The 21,122-nt window shown below is 48.3% G+C and overlaps 1 protein-coding gene across 1 annotated transcript in view; it reads right to left on the reverse strand.

Moving 5' to 3' along the window:
* The window catches only part of sorcs3 (sortilin related VPS10 domain containing receptor 3), a 35,670-nt gene extending 22,955 nt beyond the window's left edge, over nt 1-12,715 (reverse strand). The window contains exons 1-8 of the mRNA XM_047044244.1: nt 12,701-12,715; nt 12,157-12,230; nt 10,344-10,408; nt 8,638-8,756; nt 6,169-6,258; nt 5,531-5,710; nt 1,849-1,995; nt 619-721 (exon numbers count right to left, since the gene is read on the reverse strand). Coding sequence (XP_046900200.1) covers nt 619-721; nt 1,849-1,995; nt 5,531-5,710; nt 6,169-6,258; nt 8,638-8,756; nt 10,344-10,408; nt 12,157-12,230; nt 12,701-12,715 — 793 coding nt within the window. The remainder of the gene's footprint in view (nt 1-618; nt 722-1,848; nt 1,996-5,530; nt 5,711-6,168; nt 6,259-8,637; nt 8,757-10,343; nt 10,409-12,156; nt 12,231-12,700) is intronic.
* Between the last annotated feature and the right edge of the window lie 8,407 nt (nt 12,716-21,122).

The following is a 21,122-nucleotide window of genomic DNA, read 5'->3' on the forward strand; positions in this document are numbered from 1 at the left end:
ATATATTAGCAAGGGGGTTTAGCACTTTTGCAAGGCACTGTATTCATGTCACCTTCTCATTGGGGGCTGAGCACCCCTAAAGATCTGATCCTAGCCCCTGTTTGTGACAACAAAAGAAAATATTAAAAGGAACATCAACGGAAGGAGAGCGTCCCTCTGTGAATCAACACAACAATGTGGCCAGAGTCCCAGAACTGTCTAGAAGCCAAAACGTTTGGTCATATATCTATTGAATAATACAGGCCTACTATAAAAAAACTTAAACATACTAAGTATAAAAGTATAAACCTGGTTCAAGAAAGGCCGCCATATGAAAAAGAAAGTAAACTTCAAGTTTACAAAGTGAATCATTCCTCCTTCTGGGTCATTAAACTAAGATTATAACTAAGTAGAGGCTCTTGAGAGAAATGCATTTAGCAGACGCTTTCATCCAGAGCGATGTACAGTGGTAGCCGCGCAACCTCTCGATCTGCAATCAAACGCTCTACCGCTGAGCTGTCCCCATCACCGTCCCACCACACAGCCTGTCAGGTAACGTTAAGCCCCGGTAACGGGCCCACGAGGTGATACCGTGTTGCAATGGTCGACTGGGGGAAGTGGTGATTGGGTGTTTCTCACCTGTGGCCACGATGATGCCCGGAGCAGACGTCTTGGTGGAGATGGCCCCAGACAAGTAGGGGTTCTCTGACGTCTGGAGCTGCAGATGAAGCGAGCAGAACGGCTGGACGGGAGAGAAGAAAAGGAATGAGAGTGGGGGCGCAGTAGTACGTGCTGTCTCTACGGGTTAAACATGTGTCTCTACGGGTTAAGCATGTGGTCAATGCTACGTCCTCAATTACCTGCGGTTAAGACATTGTAAAGGAGTCCGCTTCTACATGTGTGTGCAGGAAGGAACGGCGTAAAGCCATTTCAGACCAATTCTTCCAAATCCACAAAAACCACGGGCCGATACTCTGTGTGGTTGTTACAATTCATCCACCGAATTAATTGGATTTTTTAAGGATAGCGTTATCTGATTAGGGTTAATTACTCAGAGAAGGATGGCACGTTCCTTCCAAGTCTGAAAAGACTGAGATGTAACACGAGGACATCGCTCCTACATGTCGGCGTTCGGTGATTAGAAGACAGCCCTTCAAAAAGCAGCGACATTAGAACCACACAAGCGTCATTTCGAGTTGTCGATAAAAAGAAAAGTCGTCATGTCTTTTGTTGGTTCTAATGGCATTCATCTCGTCATGAATTCAAAGACAGGAGGGTTTTGACATAAAACAGAGAGTGTCAACTCTCGAGGGTAAGTGCACACAACAAAAGACAAATTCCGTTTCCCCCCCCCCCCCCCCCCCCCCCCCCCCAGAGAAACCTCAGACCGATAAAAAGAAGAGAGAGAGAGAAAGAAACAATGGATTTAATCTTTTCAATTGTTCGTGCGACATTGCTCCAAGGACACATCGGGGTAGCGGGGATTTAACTAGGCAATCAAACAGATTCCAGCTCGGTAATTAAAATGTCACATGAATGCACAATCACGCTGAACCGGCGACCTGACCTGACGTAGCCCGGCAATTGCCTCTTAAAACAGCATGGACTCCCATCTAATGTCTCCACATCATTCCCACCTAATAGTTATCCTGTTACACTTCCCCTCCAGGGGTTAGGAGGGACTTAGTGAGACACCCGCGCCGAAGACACAAGGACACACAAGCCCCTCCACGTTCAACTCAAAACCAACCCGCTCCTTGACACGACGACGTGACTACGCAAGCGCGGGGAGTTAGCCCCCAGGACGATGGCGGCAGCACCCCCCCCCCCCCCCCCCCTGAGGACCCCGGACTCGGACCGTGAACTCACCAGGACGCAGTGGATGTCGTTGCCGGCCAGGTCCGTGGCGGGGGCTTGGAGCAGCCTCCAGTCGCGGCCCTTGTTGTAGGTGATGTAGGTCTTCACCTGGTTCTCCTGGCGCTTGTTGGCGAGGAGCATCCCCTTGATACCTGCAACCTACAGAGAGAACGCCGCCGTCAGACGCTTCGTCTCTCATGCACGGCTGGTGTTCTGGAACGTTCTAATCTAATAGTTTAGATTGTGCTGAATTGAACTGACTCTGTACAGGTAATAATTGGGTAGTGCGGATGACCTCGAAACTTCATCCTACTCTGTAATACTTAGGAGTAGTCTACTTCTGGACGGACATCGGTTCAGTATAGCGTGGCGCTTGTCGAAGGTAGTGGACTGTGTGGGGTTGTACGCTGGGTTGTCATTGGAGACGCAGGGCCCCTGTCTGTCAAACTGACGATCACAGAAGGAGACCACCCCGCCTGCTCCTTCTTCAACTTAGATATCGTCTAGCAGCCATCAAACGACCAGTCGCCTTCCCCTTTAATTGCTCTCTTTAATTGGCCCCCGCCCCTACAACACCTCATCCCTTCCCTGGTTTTCTCAACGGTGTCATGGCTAAACGTCAGCCTATTTGACGCCTTGACACCTCTCTGCGTTGTGACACCCTCAGTGTCCCGGGAGACCTATGGAACACACACACATGCCACACACACATGCCACACACACACACGCCACACACACATGCCACACACACACACGCCACACACACACAGACACCACACACCACACAGACACCACACACCACACAGATGCCACACACACACGCCACACACACACACGCCACAGAGCAGTGATGTTCCTGGTCTCTCTCCAGTCAGCCGCCCGCCGTGTCAGCCCTCTGCTCATGCTGAAGGGTGACGTGCTGGACGTGCAGTGGGAGCATGATGATGACCTGCATTAAGGCAGTCCAGCTCGGCTGGTGAGGAGCTCCAGTCCTATGTCTCTCCTTAACTCGCCCACACACACACACACTGACACACACACACACACTGACACACACACACACACACTGACACACACTGACACACACACACACACACTGACACACACACACACACTAACACACACACACTGACATCCCTCCCTTCCTGTAGGGCTCCGTCGGTGTAAGTGGCACTAATAGGCGCCGTATTTGACATCGTCATAGAAACCCGGCGGTCGGGATGGACACGACTAATGAGAAGCATCCCTCCTTCCTCTGGCCAAACCTGTCCATCACCAGGGGTAATTATTTATCATCCTACCCATCCAGCCCTCCTATTCCATCGCTCCCTACATTCCCACCCCACCACCCACCACCCACCACCCACTCTTCCCTCCATCCTTTGCCATCTCTATTTAGTGATTATGTGTTGTAACACAGTGTTAGCGGCGCTGTGCAGTATTAATGGAGGGGTTCAGCCTCCGTCAAGGTGTGCAGGCGTGTGCCTGTGTGTGTGTCTGTGTGTGTGTCTGTGTGTCTGTGTGTGTCTGTGTGTGTGTCTGTGTGTGCCTGTGTGTGTCTGTGTGTGCCTGTGTGTGTGTCTGTGTGTGTCTGTGTGTGTCTGTGTGCGTGTCTGTGTGTGTCTGTGTGTGCCTGTGTGTGTGTCTGTGTGTGCCTGTGTGTGTGTCTGTGTGTGTGTCTGTGTGTGTGTCTGTGTGTGTGCCTGTGTGTGTGTCTGTGTGTGTGTGTGTGTTTGTGTGTGTTTGTGTGTGTCTGTGTGTGCCTGTGTGTGTGTCTGTGTGTGTCTGTGTGTGCCTGTGTGTGTGTCTGTGTGTGCCTGTGTGTGTGTCTGTGTGTGTCTGCGTGTGTCTGCGTGTGTCTGTGTGTGTGTAACACAGCGGGAGGACTACCGAGGCTGGGAAATCTGACAGCACCGCCCTCGCCACTGGCTATGACCTCACCACTGGCTATGACCTCACCACTGGCTATGACCTCACCACTGGCTATGACCTCACCACTGGCTATGACCTCACCACTGGCTATGACCTCACCACTGGCTATGACCTCACCACCTGGCTATGACCTCACCACTGGCTATGACCTCACCACTGGCTATGACCTCACCACTGGCTATGACCTCACCACCTGGCTATGACCTCACCACTGGCTATGACCTCACCACTGGCTATGACCTCACCACTGGCTATGACCTCACCACTGGCTATGACCTCACCACTGGCTATGACCTCACCACCTGGCTCGCCACAGTGCCCCACTGAAAATACTAATGTGGTCTGTTTACATTCCGTGCGCTCGTGGGTGAAATCCGAGATTATCAGTGAACGAGCAATAAAACAATGACTTGAGGCGTGCCATCACCACCCCGATGATGATGATAAAAGATCAACTCTTGTTGCCAAGCCCCCCCCCCCCACCCCCCCCCCTCCCTCGCAGACAGCGTATAACATTTGTGTCCACCTCCACCCCCTGTGGACAGCACATTACAATTTTCCAATATACATGAATGAAGCTTTCCGCAATCTATTAGAGATATGGATATGCTGCTGAATCAGAACTCCGGAGGTTTTTTTCACGAGAGTTGGCAGTAAAGGCAACCTGGGAGAGCAACATGGCCACTACATTAACTAAATCACCACCACAACTCCCCCCCCCCCTCCACCCTCCTCTCCTTCTTTCCCTCTCCTTCAATGTGGTATTTTTGCTCATTGGGAGAAATAAAAATGAAATTGGGTAATTTTATGATAGCCGGGGCAGAATATAATTTAATGAAATGCTGATTGTAGGAGAAAAGTTAAGACTTTTCTCATTTTATCTTTGTCGGAGGTTTAAAAACTGTGTGATGGTCACATTTAAATATTAACATCATAGGCAACAAGAAAAAACGTTTTATTCAAATAGCAGTCAAATCGTTGCCATTAGATTTTAAACAATGACAATTTTCAAAGGAAATAATTGATTTGAGACGTAGTTCAAAAATACTGAGGCTTCAATGAGCATTAAAAGGAGAGATGGGAGAAATGAGACCTTTCTTGTAAGCTGTTGTGTTGTCCTGAGACCATTTACAGAACAATTCTCTAAGACTGTGGGGGAGACTTTCTACAGATATTTGCCGCATTTCCCTCTAGGGTGCAACAATAAACAAGACTTATAAAGTGCTTTGGTCAAAAGGTATCTATCTCTGCCATATCAATGGTGTAGGAACTCAAGAGAAATGTCTGTCTTTTCAATAAAAGACGGATTGAAGTGTTGTTTCGGGGGAATATTGAACATTTTATTTTGAAGAGGAGCTTCATCTTTAGTTCTTGCATGCAAGCGCACACACACACAGACACACACACACACACAGCAGTGGCAATGTTAATTACCAAACCTCTGTCACTGGTGCCGACTTGAAAATCAGGCCAATATTTCGCTTCCCCTTTCTCACCATCACACCTGCCAGTGGACGTCAGTGATGAACTGGATTCAGCAGGGAAGAAGACGGAACCGGGGCATTGCAATGAATGCTAATGCAATGACCTACAGTGTTCTCCGCTAGCCTTTAGCATAGCACAGCCTAAGCACCAACAAGGTCATTACCAGGCAAAGGAATAGCAAGGGCTAACATAGCCTGGCGCGCTAATAACCCCCTTAGTGTTACCCGCTGTGCTACTCCCCACGTTAGCGGCCACCAGCGTAGCGTAGCGTAGCTACCTCGTACAGGTTGAGCATCTGGTTCCCTGCCAGGCCCCGAGTGGTCTTGACGTTCTCCATGGCCAGCGTGAAGAGAATCCCGCGCGTGTCGGACAGGTAGAGGTTGTACGTGTCGTTCTGGTTCCACTCCTGCACGGCGGCAAACACCTGGTTCTCGTCGGTGCTGACGATGTGCAGGTCCTGCACGCACGTCGACGAGGAAATCAGAGGAGTAGGAGAGATTAGAGGAGTGGTGATTGGACGGCACGAGGGGGGTGGCGGATTATAACAATGTGAACATGGAGGGGGTTGGTCGTGGGATCAGGTCGACAGCCGCAGACTGAATACAGAGTAGAAGTCCCTTAGATTCAGCTGTGCTGCAATGTACAACCTTGCCTTGGGCTTAAACCCTGTAGTACCTAAACACTACACAGATGCAGAACTACAACAACACATGGAGATGCTGTAGAGATCCATCTTTTTGAAAAGACAAACCTTTTGCTTACTATCTCTACACGTATATGTGTGAAATCAGTGACTAGGCTTTGATCAGGATTTTTTCTTTTCATACTTTATACATAAAATCATGAAAATATATGGAAATCTGATGGAATCATGATATCGGAATTATGACGGATAGTCTGGAAAGGGTAACTTACCTTCGGGAGGGAGTATTTGGGCAGTTTGATGCGAATGAACGGCTCTCTCTGGTAGGACACGTAGTAGCTGGCCCTCCCATTTGTGGTCACCTGTAACACATCACAGCACTGTTGATGACCTCCAAGTATCAACAGTTTGCCTTCTTCCAATCATTCCTTCATCCATTCATTCACCCAACAGCTCTGCTTTCATTTGACTCCCCTAAAAAGTACAGTCACATGTTTACTTAACAGTAAATAGCTAAGAAAGTGGCCAGCGAGACAGTCCGTATCAAGACATATTAGCCCTAAAGGACAGAAGAGACGTTGTGAAGCCGTTACTTTTCTTTCCATCAGGAGGAATCTCCTGGCTTGCATTCCACGGGTGCTGCCCCCCGTCACTTGTGAATGTCCTTTGTGGTTTTGAGATAGACTTTGGTAAATATCTTGTAGGACAATCAATAGTCTCATTATTCTCTGTCAAGAGAAATCTTTAACTCTCCCAACCAATGCTCAACTGCTGTCCAGGAAAAAGTCATCCCTAATGATACCGCTCCCTGTGCAAACAACCCGGTCGTTAGCGGTTAGCGCAAACACAGCAGAAGGGGGAGGAGGGTAGCATTAGCTACCTGTCATTAGCACTACCTATCAAGCTGGCAAAACCAATTTCCTTCGGGTGTGCATACAGCCTGTCCTTAGGGGTGGGAGTGGGGGTGGGGTAGCATCACATCCACTTATCTTTCATAATTGCATCAATTAAGAAGGTTTCACCGAAAGTAAGCGCTAGGCTTTCTGTGGGGAAGCAAAGCAGGCCTCATCATTGTGTGTCAGAACCAATTAGCCCCCTCTTGGTGTGCTTTGTGAGTTAACTCTGGTACAAGGAGAGAACACTAGAGAAGGGGGGAAGCGCTGGCTAACGGTTAGGACTCCACAAAACGGTCACGCATGCAATTGAGTGAAGAGGCTAAGAAATCAATGTCGGGGTAACCGGAGACAGTTTGAACCTAAAGAGAAATTGGGATGATTGATTTTTCCCCTCGTCTCAGCCCCCTGTTCCCTTTTTCCAGGATCTTTCAGCTGTGACGCAACGCGAATAAAATACACGTTCGGCGCTCGATTCAAAGAGGGAGGTTTAGGTTGAGTGGTTGAGGGTTTACTCACAGTGCTCCGGTTGGGTCAAACACGGATGAGAGGTCTTTGGACTACAGGTGTATCTATACCCTATTAAACTGGCGGAACATTGCAAGGCCGCGGGGAGCGACAGCTTCTGTACATCTGAGGTAGCATCAGTTTATCTTCCCCCTAGTCTGCTTTCCCGGCAGCTGTATCTAACAAGGAAGAGGAAATGACTGCCATATTTCTAAAAAGGTAAACCTTTTTGTTATTTTTCTTTTGGATCCTTTCTGTGTTGTGTTCTCTGGCTTTTCACACCAGAAGCATTCACGTTTGTAAGGTTTAGGCAAAGAGTATGTCCCTCGCCCTGCGTTGAAGACTTTGACACTCGTGGCAGAAGTCTTAAGAAAGAAACAAATTAAGCTGGAAGAATTTACCCAAATTGAAATGGCCCCAAACAATTTCATCTTTCTCTAAAATCATGAGCAGAAATTGGAGGGAATGTTCGTCCAGGGATTTCAAACACCCCTTGGAGTTGAATTTGGATGAGAAAGTTAGTTTGTGGTGGACCAGGGGTGGGATAATTATTCCTCATTTTTTCGACGGTTGACTTTTAAATACATGCATCCTCATTTGCACAATGTCAAAATAAATTCAGATTCAGTCTGGGGAGAAAAAAAATCAAACATACCCTGTCCCCCCCCTCCCCGCAAAAAGATAACAAATAAAAAAATAAAAAATTGCACTGGCCTTACTTTGAATTCAGAACATTACCATTTCAGATTTTTTTCCTCTCACAAATTATGATTAATATGACACAGTGAGTACAGGCTGGGATGAATATAAAACCAGCTCTCACATCTGCAAAATACTCTGCAGGCTTTCAGACGGAGGTGGAGTTTTCCATATGTCCTGTAATGGCCACCCCTGAATGATGCATAGCACCATGTTATGTCGAAATATATCTCTCTTGTTTGGATTTAGCAAAATAACAGGGTGAAAATTAAATAGTAGCACAAAGGGGCAGATTCAGACAAGTCGAAGCAACAATTACAAACCAATATACGCTCTCACCAAACCCCCCTGAAAGGATTGTGTGGCAAATTACTTGGTAAAAACATCCCCTAAAATAACCTGGTCTCCTCTCTTGATGAATCCCAAAAATGAAAGGATTTGATTCGAATAACAGCGAGCCTGCTCAACTGTCCTCTCTGCATCGCCACGGAGCGAATGTGCAGTGTACTCAGCAGAAACACACACAGATCGGTTTCCGACGGCCAATGTCTGCATACGGGACACCCAGCATATGCCCTCCGAGGTTACCACACTTGTCTCCCTCAATGCATCATGGTCCACGTAGTCCTCGCCCCCGCCTACCTGGATGAACATGTAGTCGTCCTGGACCACCAGGGAGCTGATGTCAATGTACCCCAGGAAGGGGTAGTTCCTGTTGGGCTCGGAGCACATCTGGGCCCGGCATGTGACATACTGCACACCTGCGGGGGGAGGGGGCAGATACACCAGGGGATTATACACAGGCTGCTAATGATGCACAGCATGGGGGTTCTAACTGGAGACGAGTGGGTTTGTGAATGCTCAGAGGGCTCAGTTGGTTGTGGTTGTGTGATGTACAACCAATTCCTGGCTGGGACTGCCCTGTGAAAGCATGATTTGAAGGGTTTGTTTGTGAGTGTTGTGGTATTCAACAGAGCACATTTGTTCATTGTATTCTTTTGAGTCTATTTATTTTCGATACTTTTATCCGTACCGACGTACAAATAGTGCATTCAGTACGTGCGGTGGAAAATCAAGGGCACAGTGGACAAAAAGCATTACAGTGTTTAGTGCCATGGAACCAGTCTGTTTTACATGACACCGAGCAACATGAGCTAGTTCACATTGTTATAACACTAGGACAGGTCCAGTGAGTCACTGGCTGCATTACCACTTCAGTAACTTTTCAGATGTTAGTACTATCAAGTCCCACACAGGCACCACCCAAAGTCGACTATAATCTAAGGTCTAGGGTCCAGATTTGTTCATGAGGTGAAACCTTCATCGTCCCTCTTCTTCTCAATAACACTCGACGTCGTACTCAACGAGTACATCTCTCGTCCTCAAACATAAGCACACACACTTGGACACACACACACAAACCACTTCTCACACACACACAAAAACACTCCGACACAAACAAACACTCCTTTGTACACAAACACACACAAAAACAAACACTTGTCTTCCAGGCATCCGTGCCTGCATAGAAATAGCGAGGGTCATATTTTCTCTGGCAGAGGGTTGAGTACAGGCCCCTCGGTCAGCCTCGGCTGGAACAAGCAATCCTGCGTATGGAAGACCTTGGTGGTAATGCCATGCAGAGTTATGGAGCTGACATTCAGCCAGTGGGAGACGGATGAGGGAGCCGGCCGTATTAATCAGCTATCATGGACTGCATCTATCAGGGAGGTAATCCAGACCTGCTCCACAGGGAAATGCTCGAAAACCCTGGATGGAATCTAGCCACTAACACACTTCCTCTCTCTCTCTCTCTCTCTCTCTCTCTCTCTCTCTCTCTCTCTCTCTCTCTCTCTCTCTCTCTCTCTATTTAGGTCTATCCCACACTCTCTTCTCTGTCCTTCTCCATCTATCGCTTTCCCTTTTTCCAGGGTCCTTTGTTTTTTTTGTCTCGTCCCCTTTCTTTGTCTCTCTCTGTCTCTGTTTCTCTTTGTCTCTCTCTCTCTTTGTCTCTCTCTCTCTCTCTCTCTCTCTCTCTCTCTCTCTCTCTCTCTCGCTGTCTCTCTCTCTCGCTGTCACTCTCTATCTCACTACTTCTTTCTTTTTTCTTTTTGCCTTCTCTCTCTGGTCTTTCTTTCACACTCCCACTCAAACTGTTTTCTGTCGGAGACGGATAATTGGCCTGAGGATGTTCATCCTCTCTCTAGGTTTGTGGTGTGAGTATGTGTGTGGTGTGTGAGTGCGCGCATCTGAGTGTGTGACCGTGTTTTCTTGAGTGTGACTTTGTGTCTGTGTGCGTGCACGAGTGTTTGTGTCCTTGCGAGCGAGTGTGTGCGTGTGTCACTCACGTCCATCTGGGGAGTGAGCCTCCATGTGGACCAGGTCAGCTTCTTTGTCTAGACCGGTCACAGACCTGCAGAGACAGACAACAAGGGATGAAGGATGAGGAAGGAAGAGGAGGAGGAGGAGGAGAGGGAAGAGCAGGGGCGACGGACGGAAAGGATGGAAGAGGACGAGGAAGGCATGAGAAGGAGATGGGGGGGAGGGAGGGGGGGGGGTAGATGGGAACGAGTAGGGAGAGAGAAGGTTAGATAGATGAGGACAGATGGAGAGAGGACGGAAGAGGAGGGGGAGAATAAATAGATAGCGGGAGACTCTCTGGGACCTATTCAACTCGGGTCACAAATGTTTTATTTTAATCTTAGTTCAGCAGCAGCAAACTAGACTGGCAATCCACTGTATCTCCCAGCATTTTCAGCTCATCCAACTACACCACCACTGCCCCCCCTACCCCCACCCTCTACCCCCACCCCCTACCCCCACCTTCCATAAACGCACAGTAAATGTCACAAAACGTCAAGCACACCCCACAGCAACCTTAGCTAACATTTTCTCTTCGGAAAAACCGCGACCGAATCGTCTCAAGTAGAGCAAACACTTCAGAGGAGGAAATACCGCGTTACTTTGGTCCCAGATCTGAGGCTGAGAGGAAAGGCCACAGAGCGGCTCTCGGGTTAGGGGTTACCGCACGGCGTGTCCAGGGGACAATATCAGACTTCCAGGTTAATTTCATAGGATCCCCATGAGAGTGGACGGACATGGCTTCCATTCGATGGATGCATTTCACTTCAGCCTGATATAGCCTACTGTCTGCATCCACCTGGCCTTCCACATACAGACCAGAGTAAAAGCCTTCAATTTCCTCGAAGGGGAATTGTACCTCGACGCCTGCGTTTTATTTTATTTTTTGGGCCGGATGGGCCTCGCACCTTATTTAGGATTAAACCGCTCGGCGAGGAAAAAGTTAAGGCCCAAATGTATTCAAGCAAGTGTGGACACTCGCATTGCCGCCGGCAGCCTGTGTCTTCGCAGACATCTATGAGGGAAGTGCGATGAGCTGGAAGAGATCTGGGGCTGGGGTTTGTGATGAGTGTGTACTTCCCAGACAGGGAGGGCACTGCAGGGGACAGAGATGGAGACGGGGGAGATAGAGAGGGGGGAGAGAGAGAGGGGGGAGATAGAGAGGGGGGAGAGAGAGCGGGGCGCGGGGGGGGGGGGGGGGGGACAGAGAGAGATAAAGAGGGGGAAAGAGAGAGGGAGAGAGAGAGAGTGTGAAAACAGAGAGGGGGAGAGAGAGAGAGGGAGGGAAACGGCTGACGTGATTGAATGGGAAGCGACAGGGGCTTCTGGTGTGTGTTATTAGTCATACCACCAGTGCCAACTCATCCTGTATGCATGTATGTGTGTTGCCGGGTGTATGTGCAATTTCAATACCCCTCCAAACCAATGAAAAAGTCATGATTGTTTATATAGGTGGAATTGCTCGGTAAGGGTTCAAGGAGGATAAGGAAAAGGAGACACGTCGAGATGATAGGAGGAGGAGGAGGAGGAGGAGGAGGAAGAGGAGGAGGAGGGAAGGGTGGTGAATGGAAAGTGCGATATGACGGGGGAGATTAATCTCCCTCGGATCTTATCGTTTGTGGGCTATGAACACTGGGAACATGGCTGGTTGTGACTCTTCCGATTCTCTCAGGAAATGTAGGGTGCATCCCCTCTCATCTCCTCGTCTGAGAGTTGGGTACACGGGGGAGGGGCGGGGCTGGGTGGTGGTGGAGGGGGGAAGGAGCTAGGGAAAAGATGTAAAAGAAGTGAGTGACTCACCAGTAGAACCTGCTAGGAGTCACACGCTCCTGAACCAGCAGCCACTTCCTGCCAAAGTCTAGAGAACTGTAGAGCTGTGAATAACAGAAGAAGAAGAAGAGAGAGAGAGAGAGAGAGAGAGAGAGAGAGAGAGAGAGAGAGAGAGAGAGAGAGAGAGAGAGAGAGAGAGAGAGAGAGAGAGAGAGAGAGAGAGAGACAGAGAGAACATATTCATCTAGTTAGCAAAAGGACTCAAATGTTTCTTTCAACGTTCAGTTCATGTCGCTGATTGGACTCAATTAGCGTAGTTGATTTAAGGCGCATGGATGTGACAGTGGGTTTGAGTCATGGCTGGATGATGCCAGGAGAAGAGATGGTTTGAGGCCATAACAGCAGAATGAGGAGATAGAGCTGACATAGCCTTATACTTCATGGTCGTTAAAGCAAGGCCATTTAAGTTAACGTATAGGCTTCAGGATGGCTCCTCTTTCCCCCCCAGTCCAATAGAAAATTAGTGCTGGGCACAGAAAGACCAATCGTGCGATGGGGAAACAGAACCACTGACAAATGGGTCTGACATTCCCATTTGAGTGTTTTGCCGTGAAAACCAACCGGTAGACTGTTGCTGAAGAAGGCATTTGGATTCGAAATGATCACCTCAACTACAGGGTAGGCATGTATTGGAAGAATACACACGTATGCACATGAACAGAAACACACACAGAAACTCACACACCCTGAACCCAGCCCACTTACTAAACACAGCGTCCAAGCCAAAGCTGCAGTGTATTAAACTCGGATGAATCAGAGGCATAAACATGGCGGTGTTGACGAGCAGGTGTACGGAGAGTATACAATGCCCATGGCCTAATAAAACTGGTCTAATTACATTTCCTGGTGTTCGGGCACACAATTAATAAAGGGGGGTGTGGGGGGGCGAGGGAGTGGGGGGGGGGGTTATTCATTACACTGATGGATGCCTCAGATGCCTCTTCCCGTTTCTGGCTTCCCGGTGTGTGCATTGTTGTTTCTTAAGAGTCGGTTGCCTCTAGTCAAGCTGTATGCTAATGCCTCCAGCTTTTTATCAGTGCATATGTGACATTTTGCTCCGATGAAAATATATGCATTTCTCAAGAGAGGCCGTTGCTATTTCGTCAGCCTGGCAAAGGAAAGGCTATTTGGGTCAGCAGGTGTTTTTCTCTCCCCCTTTCAGGAATTTCATTGGTTAAAACATGTATCTACCAACAATAGCCCTGCTATCCGTCATCGTGAAAAGAGATGAAACTGGACGTGTTTGTTGTTTTATTCCCTGCGATCCCATCTCTGATTGTGTCGATACTGAACGGATTCCGCCGTGTTTCCTTGTGCGGTCGAGCGTGAACCCGTTGCTACCTTGCTGTTCTGTTTTCCCTCTGAGCAGGGATTACAGGTGAGCCAAATGCGAGTTTCGCTTTCTTAGAACCTCAGATAAACTGGCCAGGCTGAACCCCCCCCCCCTCAAACAACCCACTAACACACACCCTTCTCCACATACACACACACCTGGCCCTTCCTCACACAACCCTTCACACACACACACACCCATCCCACAAACACACACCTGCACTCCACATGCACACACACAAACACCACCATCCATCCCACACACACACAGGACACCCACACACCCCGCACACACACTCCCACCCATAAGAGCCCGAGGTGGCTGCTTGGAGCCGGCATCACCGGGGCCCCTCATCACTCTGGACAGTGACACACAGCGCCAGTGGGTAAGCCCGGCCCCTCATTCATCAGCTCAATGACATCTTAAATTCTCGCGGCTTCGGAGTTGTCACAAAGTGAGCTTCATAGTTTCCCACTTGCATCGATAAATCAAAACCACGGTCAGGAACGGAGCATCCCTCCCCTCTCTCCATAGCCCCGTCAATCCCCCTCTCTCTCTCTCTCTCTCTCTCTCTCTCTCTCTCTCTCTCTCTCTCTCTCTCTCTCTCCCCCTCTCCCTCTCTCTCTCTCTCTCTCTCTCTGTTACCGTCGAACGAGTGGAGTGGAGGCAAAATGGAGCCCGAAGAAATGGTGATTGAAGCATTGAATAGGGCATGCTGGTTAAACTAATCTCTTTATGTTGATAGAGGTGATTTCAAAACAAATCTGAGACAAGGCACGTCCTGAGCCGTTATATCCCCCGGCAACAGGAGAAGGTAAACGAGGTTGAAATTCAATCCAAACTGCACCGAGGTATTGGCGCGGTATTAGTGCACCTAAAAGTCATTTTAAATTACAGCTGTTTTCAGTGTAATTGCAGGGCACTCGTAGGCTAAAGACGGTTCTCAAAAGTTCACCCTCTTTAATAAAGTACTGAATAATAGGTTACTTAAGCACTTACAGTTTCCGTTTTTAGATTTAACTGCAAGTTTGTAGAAAAAAAAAACATGTGGCCCTAGCTGTTGAAAAAGAGTGTTAAGACGTGCCATGGCATGAACATGCTTCATTCTTATTAGCCTAGGCTAATTTTCAGCAATGAGTCAACAGTTTACCGGGAAAAAAGGAGCACATAAGGCTTGTTTGTCCAAACAACCCCAAGAGAACTATGTCAAAGAGTGGAACACAGCCCGTGTCTGTTGACGAGAATAAAAATATCCAGCGGTGTACTAGACCGCAAAGTGCTTCGCTCAGCACGTCTTCTCCTCGTTGCGGGCATAATTGATTCTAATCTGGATTCTGGGAAGAAAAAAAACTGCGCAAACATATTGCTCGCGCATGTAATGTTGCGGCGGCGCCCTGGAAAGGGGCGCCCCGCAGTTTGGATCACAGTTTAGGCCAGACTGTTCTAACAAGCTCTCCATGCCATTCAGGCCTTCCATTGTACTCCAGACTGCAAGGGTGTTTATGGGATCCCTCCGTCTTCATGGCAAGGAGGTAAACAAGTTTTTATATCTGCATTTTCCATTCAGCTGTAATAAGTCTGAGCCGGAAGGTTATTGGATTTCCTATCTGGGGTTGGTTTGGTTTTATATTTGTAGATGTGAGTGTTTTCATGGTGCGGATAAATCAGCAGGTTTAAACAGAGACTTTCAGAAACCATAAGCAAGACCACCCTCTGCATCTTGGCTACTCACAGAGAACTGATAGAACAATGTCGCAGTTATCTGAGGAAGAAGGTGACGCAATTCTCATGCTTCATAATTGCCAGCATTGTAGCCCACAAACACCGCCTACTCTTGCTTCTGGTAGTAGTTAATAACGGGAAGGGGAAAACAGGGCCACCATGTGGTCCAGCCATTTCGGGACGATAATTGTCCCAAACAGAACCAGGTGAGATGATTTAGCTCTGAAAACTGAAGCTGTGCTAGACTGTCATTTTGGTAGCAGACTAAGAAATCAGCTTCCCTTGTGGACCCAATTAGTGACAGACGGCTGACAATGCATCTGGCCGGTCGGCAGAAAGCGGCAGGACTTATTCGATTAGCTTCCAGCCTAACAAATAACACAATACAGGACAGCCAGAGAAACCCTCCAATCACATCTTTCCTTCTTCCCCCCCCCCCCCCCAAGACCGGGGAACTTCAGTCGGTAATGGTTAGGGAGCAATGCTGTGTTGTCACTCTCCCGTTTTCATGCGTTCCTTTTCAGGCTGAGAACCTTGACTCTTCTTGGTCGTGACCCGTGGCGCACCACCGCACAAAGAAGTCTGGCATGTTAAATGACGGGTTAAATGGGGGTTTCCGGAAACAGCCGTCCCCTCTGTTCTCTGCACTCTGACCACACAGTGCACCACACCTGACTGCGGTCTGCCCTCCGTGCCAAGGCCTCTTTCAATAAAGGCAAATAAGAAATAAGGTGCAACGATACGTCACGGGGATATTATGGGATGGGCAGCGGGAGTTATGGAGATAACTGTCGCATTATGGCTTCTGCATCCCGAACAATTACGATAAGTCACTTTTACTGCTACTAATTAAGCCTCCCATAAATTCCTGATGTGTTGATGTACAGTTGTGTAAATCACAGGGATGTGGATGACAGAGCCTTGGCGGACGCCTTAGGGGAGGTAAATGTGGGTGTGTGCTGTATTAGTGTCTCTGTGCCCTCCTCAGTGTGCATTGGTGTGTGGGTGGCTGGGTGCAGGGGTGAGTTAAGTGAGAGACAGTGTGTGTGTGTGTGTGTGTGTGTGTGTGTTTGTGTGTGTGTGACCGACAAAGAGTGAGTGAGAGATTATGGGAGGGACTTTTATTTTTTTTCTTCCCAGGAATTTATTGAGCCTAGAGAATGCACAGTTGTAAGGACGTTCCTATGGAGGGGAGCGTGTGAAAGTGTATGCAAATGAACCATCTGGATTGTTTGAACTACCGGGCCTACCAGGGAATACTGGGTTGGCACTGTGGCACAATCTATTCTGCTCGGATCTCTTGTCAAGCTGGGTACAGTCTATAGAAACAGTGCTCATTACACATGCTGAGGAGACAGATATTATTTGATAAAGTCAAGAGGCAACACACTGTGTGTTTACGGTTCCGAGTCAGAAGCGCTTTTGTCACATTACAGGAATGGAGTCAAGTCTGACGATTAGTAATTTAAAGAGCTGCCACTGTTGCCCAAGTTGTGCTTGATAGAGTGCGAGAAACCCCTATTCAGAACAATGTTATTGCCGTAGAAGAAGAAAAAAAGGGTCTCGTTTGTTGTCCGCTCTCTCCGGGAAAAACAAGGTTTAAAAATATAAGTGTAATCCAATGATTATCCTTAAAGACTACCAACTTCACACTCTAATCGAGGTCACTGAAGTTGAACCAATACCAGTTCCCTGTTGCGAGGCGCTGACACCTCCACAGCCCCGCTCCTCCATCTCCATCTCTTCCTCCTCCATCTCCATCTCTTCCTCCTCCATCTTTTCCTTCTCTTCCTCCTCCTCCTCCTCTTCCTCCTCCTCCTCTTCCTCCTCCATCTCTTCCTCCTCCATCTCTTCCTCCTCCTTCTCTTCCTCCTCCTCCATCTCTTCCTCCCCCGCCTCCCTCTTTAACCCGTTCCTTCCCTCAGCTCTCTAATGCAGCACATCTGTACTACCTCCGCTTAACCACAAACGATAGCTTCCCTCTCCTGAGCAGCCGTTAGACTGATGTGGATGTTCTGATGGGGCATGATGGGTAATGGGAGCGCTGTCATCTATTCCGCTCGGTTGACCGCTCTTGGCAAAGTGGCGTCAACAAAAACAACAACAACAGCGGCAGCACGATCTACCTTTTACACAGAATGTTTACCCTCGCAGAGGTTCATTGTTTTTTTCTCCCAGGAAGGATGAATAATTAATCTAAGTTGGAGTGGATGCATGTCATTAGAAGTACATTGCTTTTCGCGTAACGAGACCGCTAAGGGTACGCAGACGGTACCTAACGCATATCAATCATGTAAGCATGCCCGCTTGGACGCGGCCTACGACAACTCTGTTTTCCATTTAGTTTCAATCACGAGGTGCTTTACAGCTCATGCTCACACGATCACGCGGCGCCTCCGTCGTCACTGAGGTATTTATGGTCACCGTCAGGTGTTTTTGAATTAAGGCCCATTAAAGTTGCCCTGAGGGTAACCGGCTGCGGCTGGTGAACTGTTGCCTGGGCGAGCCGTTGCAGGTCTGGTGACAAGTGGGCTGAGCACTAAAGATACCTGCCATCTGGAGATTCAGTGAGCTGAGAAATGCACTGCAGCAGCTGAGGGGGCCATTTTGGCTCCGGCTCAACCGCCACCTTGCTGGATCTCAGGGAGGGGCGAGGAAGGGGGTGGACACTGCAGTAATGATGGTGGTGGAAGTACACTGCAGTGATTCTGTGATTGCAGGGGCCATTTTGGTTCGGGACATGGACCAAGGTGAGAATCAATAGGCCTCCCCACCAATCATCAGTGTGATATCTGAATGATACTCGAAGGGCCGGAGGTACATCATTTATGTAGATCATTTGGCAAAATGATAGGGTACACTATGTGACAGCCGTTGGAAAAGCTAAGTGTTCACAAAAGCGTATTTTTTCTTTCTCTTCACCAACAATGACTTTGCTCATCAGTGAAAGGATAGCGTCTGTGTTGCTAGTGCCTGGCTCATCTGTTTGAGGCCTCTAGATGGGGTACGTCACATGTTTAAACGAGAGGGCGGGGTATTGAACATTTTACATTTTTACATTTTAGTCATTTAGCAGACGCTCTTATACAGAGCGACTTACATTAAGTACAGGGACATTCCCCCCGAGGCAAGTAGGGTGAAGTGCCTTGCCCAAGGACACAACGTCATTTGGCACGGCGGGGAATCGATCCGGCAACCTTCTGATTACTAGCCCGACTCCCTCACCGCTCAGCCACCTGACTCTGAACAGGCAGAAAGGTATCAGCCGAGGATTACAATGACAAGGGATGATCCTGTAAGCCAGACACTCGCAGGGATAGCAATTCACTGACTCCCATTAGAAAAGGATCGACTTAAACCAGCTTATCTGAAGAGGACTCCAAGCTCACCATCTTTGTATCCACCGCACGGCTATATCATCCACGTTACTCTTATTATTACACAAAATGGGAAAATGTTAATTATTTTGTGTGGAGTCAATGGAAATGGGAAAAGGAGGGAAAAAAACTACTTCTGAATAATGTCGGTTTTTTTTTTCTCTCTCTCTCTCTCTCTCTCTCTCTCTCTCTCTCTCTCTCTCTCTCTCTCTCTCTCGTCTCTCTCTCTCTCGTTCGTCTCTCTCTCTCTCTCTCTCTCTCTCTCTCTCTCTCTCTCTCTCTCTCTCTCTCTCTCTCTCTCTCTCTCTCTCCACAATGGAATATTTTATCGAGACTGATGTCCCCGTTGCATTTTGGCAAGCGTTTAGCACCGATATGATTCAGGGAAAAATAATTAACAGCATATATTTGCATCATTAGGCGGAGGATTAAGTCAAACAATGTTTGCATAGGAAAGGACCAGGGGGACAGTGTGGCACCAAGGAAGCATTTCTGCCATTTCCCCATGTTTAGAGGAGGTGGTGGTGGTGGTGGTGGGGTTAACATTACACACGGGATACGGGATTGTAGCGAACGCTGAATACGGCTGGCAAAGCCAGCAACATTCAGACAATGAAACGTGTATGTGTGTATGAGTTTTTATTTTATTGTATAAAACGAAACAATGGGAAAACGTAGGACAACCTGTCAGGGTGGTTTAGCGAGTGAGAGAGCGCAGGGTTTTGTTTGTGCCGACCCTCAGAACAGGATGGCAGATATCTCATTTTGATTATGGCTAACACCTTAGCGATTAAGGCCGTTTCCTTTCTCCCATGAGCCTCGTGCTGTGAGCAGTGGCGACGTACGTGGAGGGAAGTTATTTGCTTGTTTTCCTAGACAGAAGAGTTCCCCCCCCCCCCCATTTCCCAGGATAACCTTCCAGACTGCTAATACCCTCCCAAATCCTTCCCTCCCTAACACCCTGACAGAGACAGCCAGGCTTCATCCAGATGGGAACACACTTGTTCCTGGGCGACTCTGGCTAAACCCAGAGGAGATAAACTTCCGGACTTGTTTCACGCCCTTGACTCACGTAGGGGTAAGATGGCTGAGCGGTTAGGGAATCGGGCTAGTCATTCAGCAAAAGGTTGCTGGTTCGATTCCCGACAGTGCCGATGATGTTCTGTCCTTGGGCAAGGCACTTCACCCTAATTTCCTCATGAAGAATGTCCCTGTACTTACTGTAAGTCGCTCTGGATAAGAGCGTCTGCTAAAATGACTAAATGTAAACTGTATTGCTGGGTGTCTGTGTCTGGGCTTCCTGTTTTCAGAATAACAGACTTGGAGGGTAGGGGGGGGGGTTCATCTCTCTCGATGTGGGCGAAAAAAAAGAGTTCCACTCAGTCTCCTCCGTTTTCGTGGCCACCACTGTGATTTCACAAAGAGCACCTTGTAGTTACGTCAAATAACTGTGCTTTGGCTTCCCGGTCACCTTGCTCGCGTCTGCGTGTGTGTAAAACACGGTGATGTTATGTTGTGGAAGAAAACGTCAAAGATATGGGTAAGCTAAAACAGCTGTCTCGGATATAAGTATACGGGTGAATACGTGTTTCACTGAACATGGATGGAAAAGAATGTGTGTGTTAACGTTTCAGGAGCATAGCACTGTCATCAAAGTCTCTAAGGTCATCTTTCAATGCCACCAACATGGTGGTGCCTCAGAAACGCCTTACAGTTGACTTCCAACAAGGCTTCGCAACCACTCCAGCGAGAATTACCTGTGCCAACCCATTTTCACCCGGACTTTAAGTCGGCCTTGTCTACAGCACTCAACCATCCCCATCCATCAGCCATGAAGGCTAATTCAACTCAACCCTCATGATACATACAAATATAATATGGCACAGCGACGTCATTAGGATGGGAGAGAGAGAGAGAGAAAAAAGAAGAGGAATGATGAACAGCTTTCTGGAAGGAGATTGGATTTGAACAAGTGGTTGGGCAGTCCTGGGAGGTTAGGCGTTGCTCAGCACACCACCAGATAGAAGCTGCATGATGATAAGACACTCAGTTTCGCCGCGCTTCAGATTTATGTTCGCCGAGGCGAGATATGATCATTAGGGGAATTGTGTACGACTGAGGCCGAGAGCTGGGGGAAATGACAAGGGGGTGGGGGGTTGGAGGGGGAAGGGTGCTCTCTGTGTGGTTACACTGCACTTTCCAAAAGATACGTCTTTGATTCCCTTCCCCCCTACACACACATACCTTTACGTATTTGGCATTTTCGAGTGTAGGACTCGCACGCCATTTCCCACACTTGACTAGTTAGTCCTATTGTCCTTGGAAGCCAGTTTGGAGTGAGAGGATGAGGTGTGTGTGTGTGTGGGGGGGGGGCATTCAAACAAACATTCTCTTGACCCCAAGGTTGCTTGAGGGTACCTGCATTTTTTCTCTCGACAAACTCGTCCAAAACGTAAGGCTGTGTGACGTGTAATGGAAGTGTATCGGTTCCAAGGAAAATGTGG

Source organism: Hypomesus transpacificus, chromosome 21, assembly GCF_021917145.1.
Source record: "Hypomesus transpacificus isolate Combined female chromosome 21, fHypTra1, whole genome shotgun sequence".
Lineage (NCBI taxonomy): Eukaryota > Metazoa > Chordata > Actinopteri > Osmeriformes > Osmeridae > Hypomesus > Hypomesus transpacificus.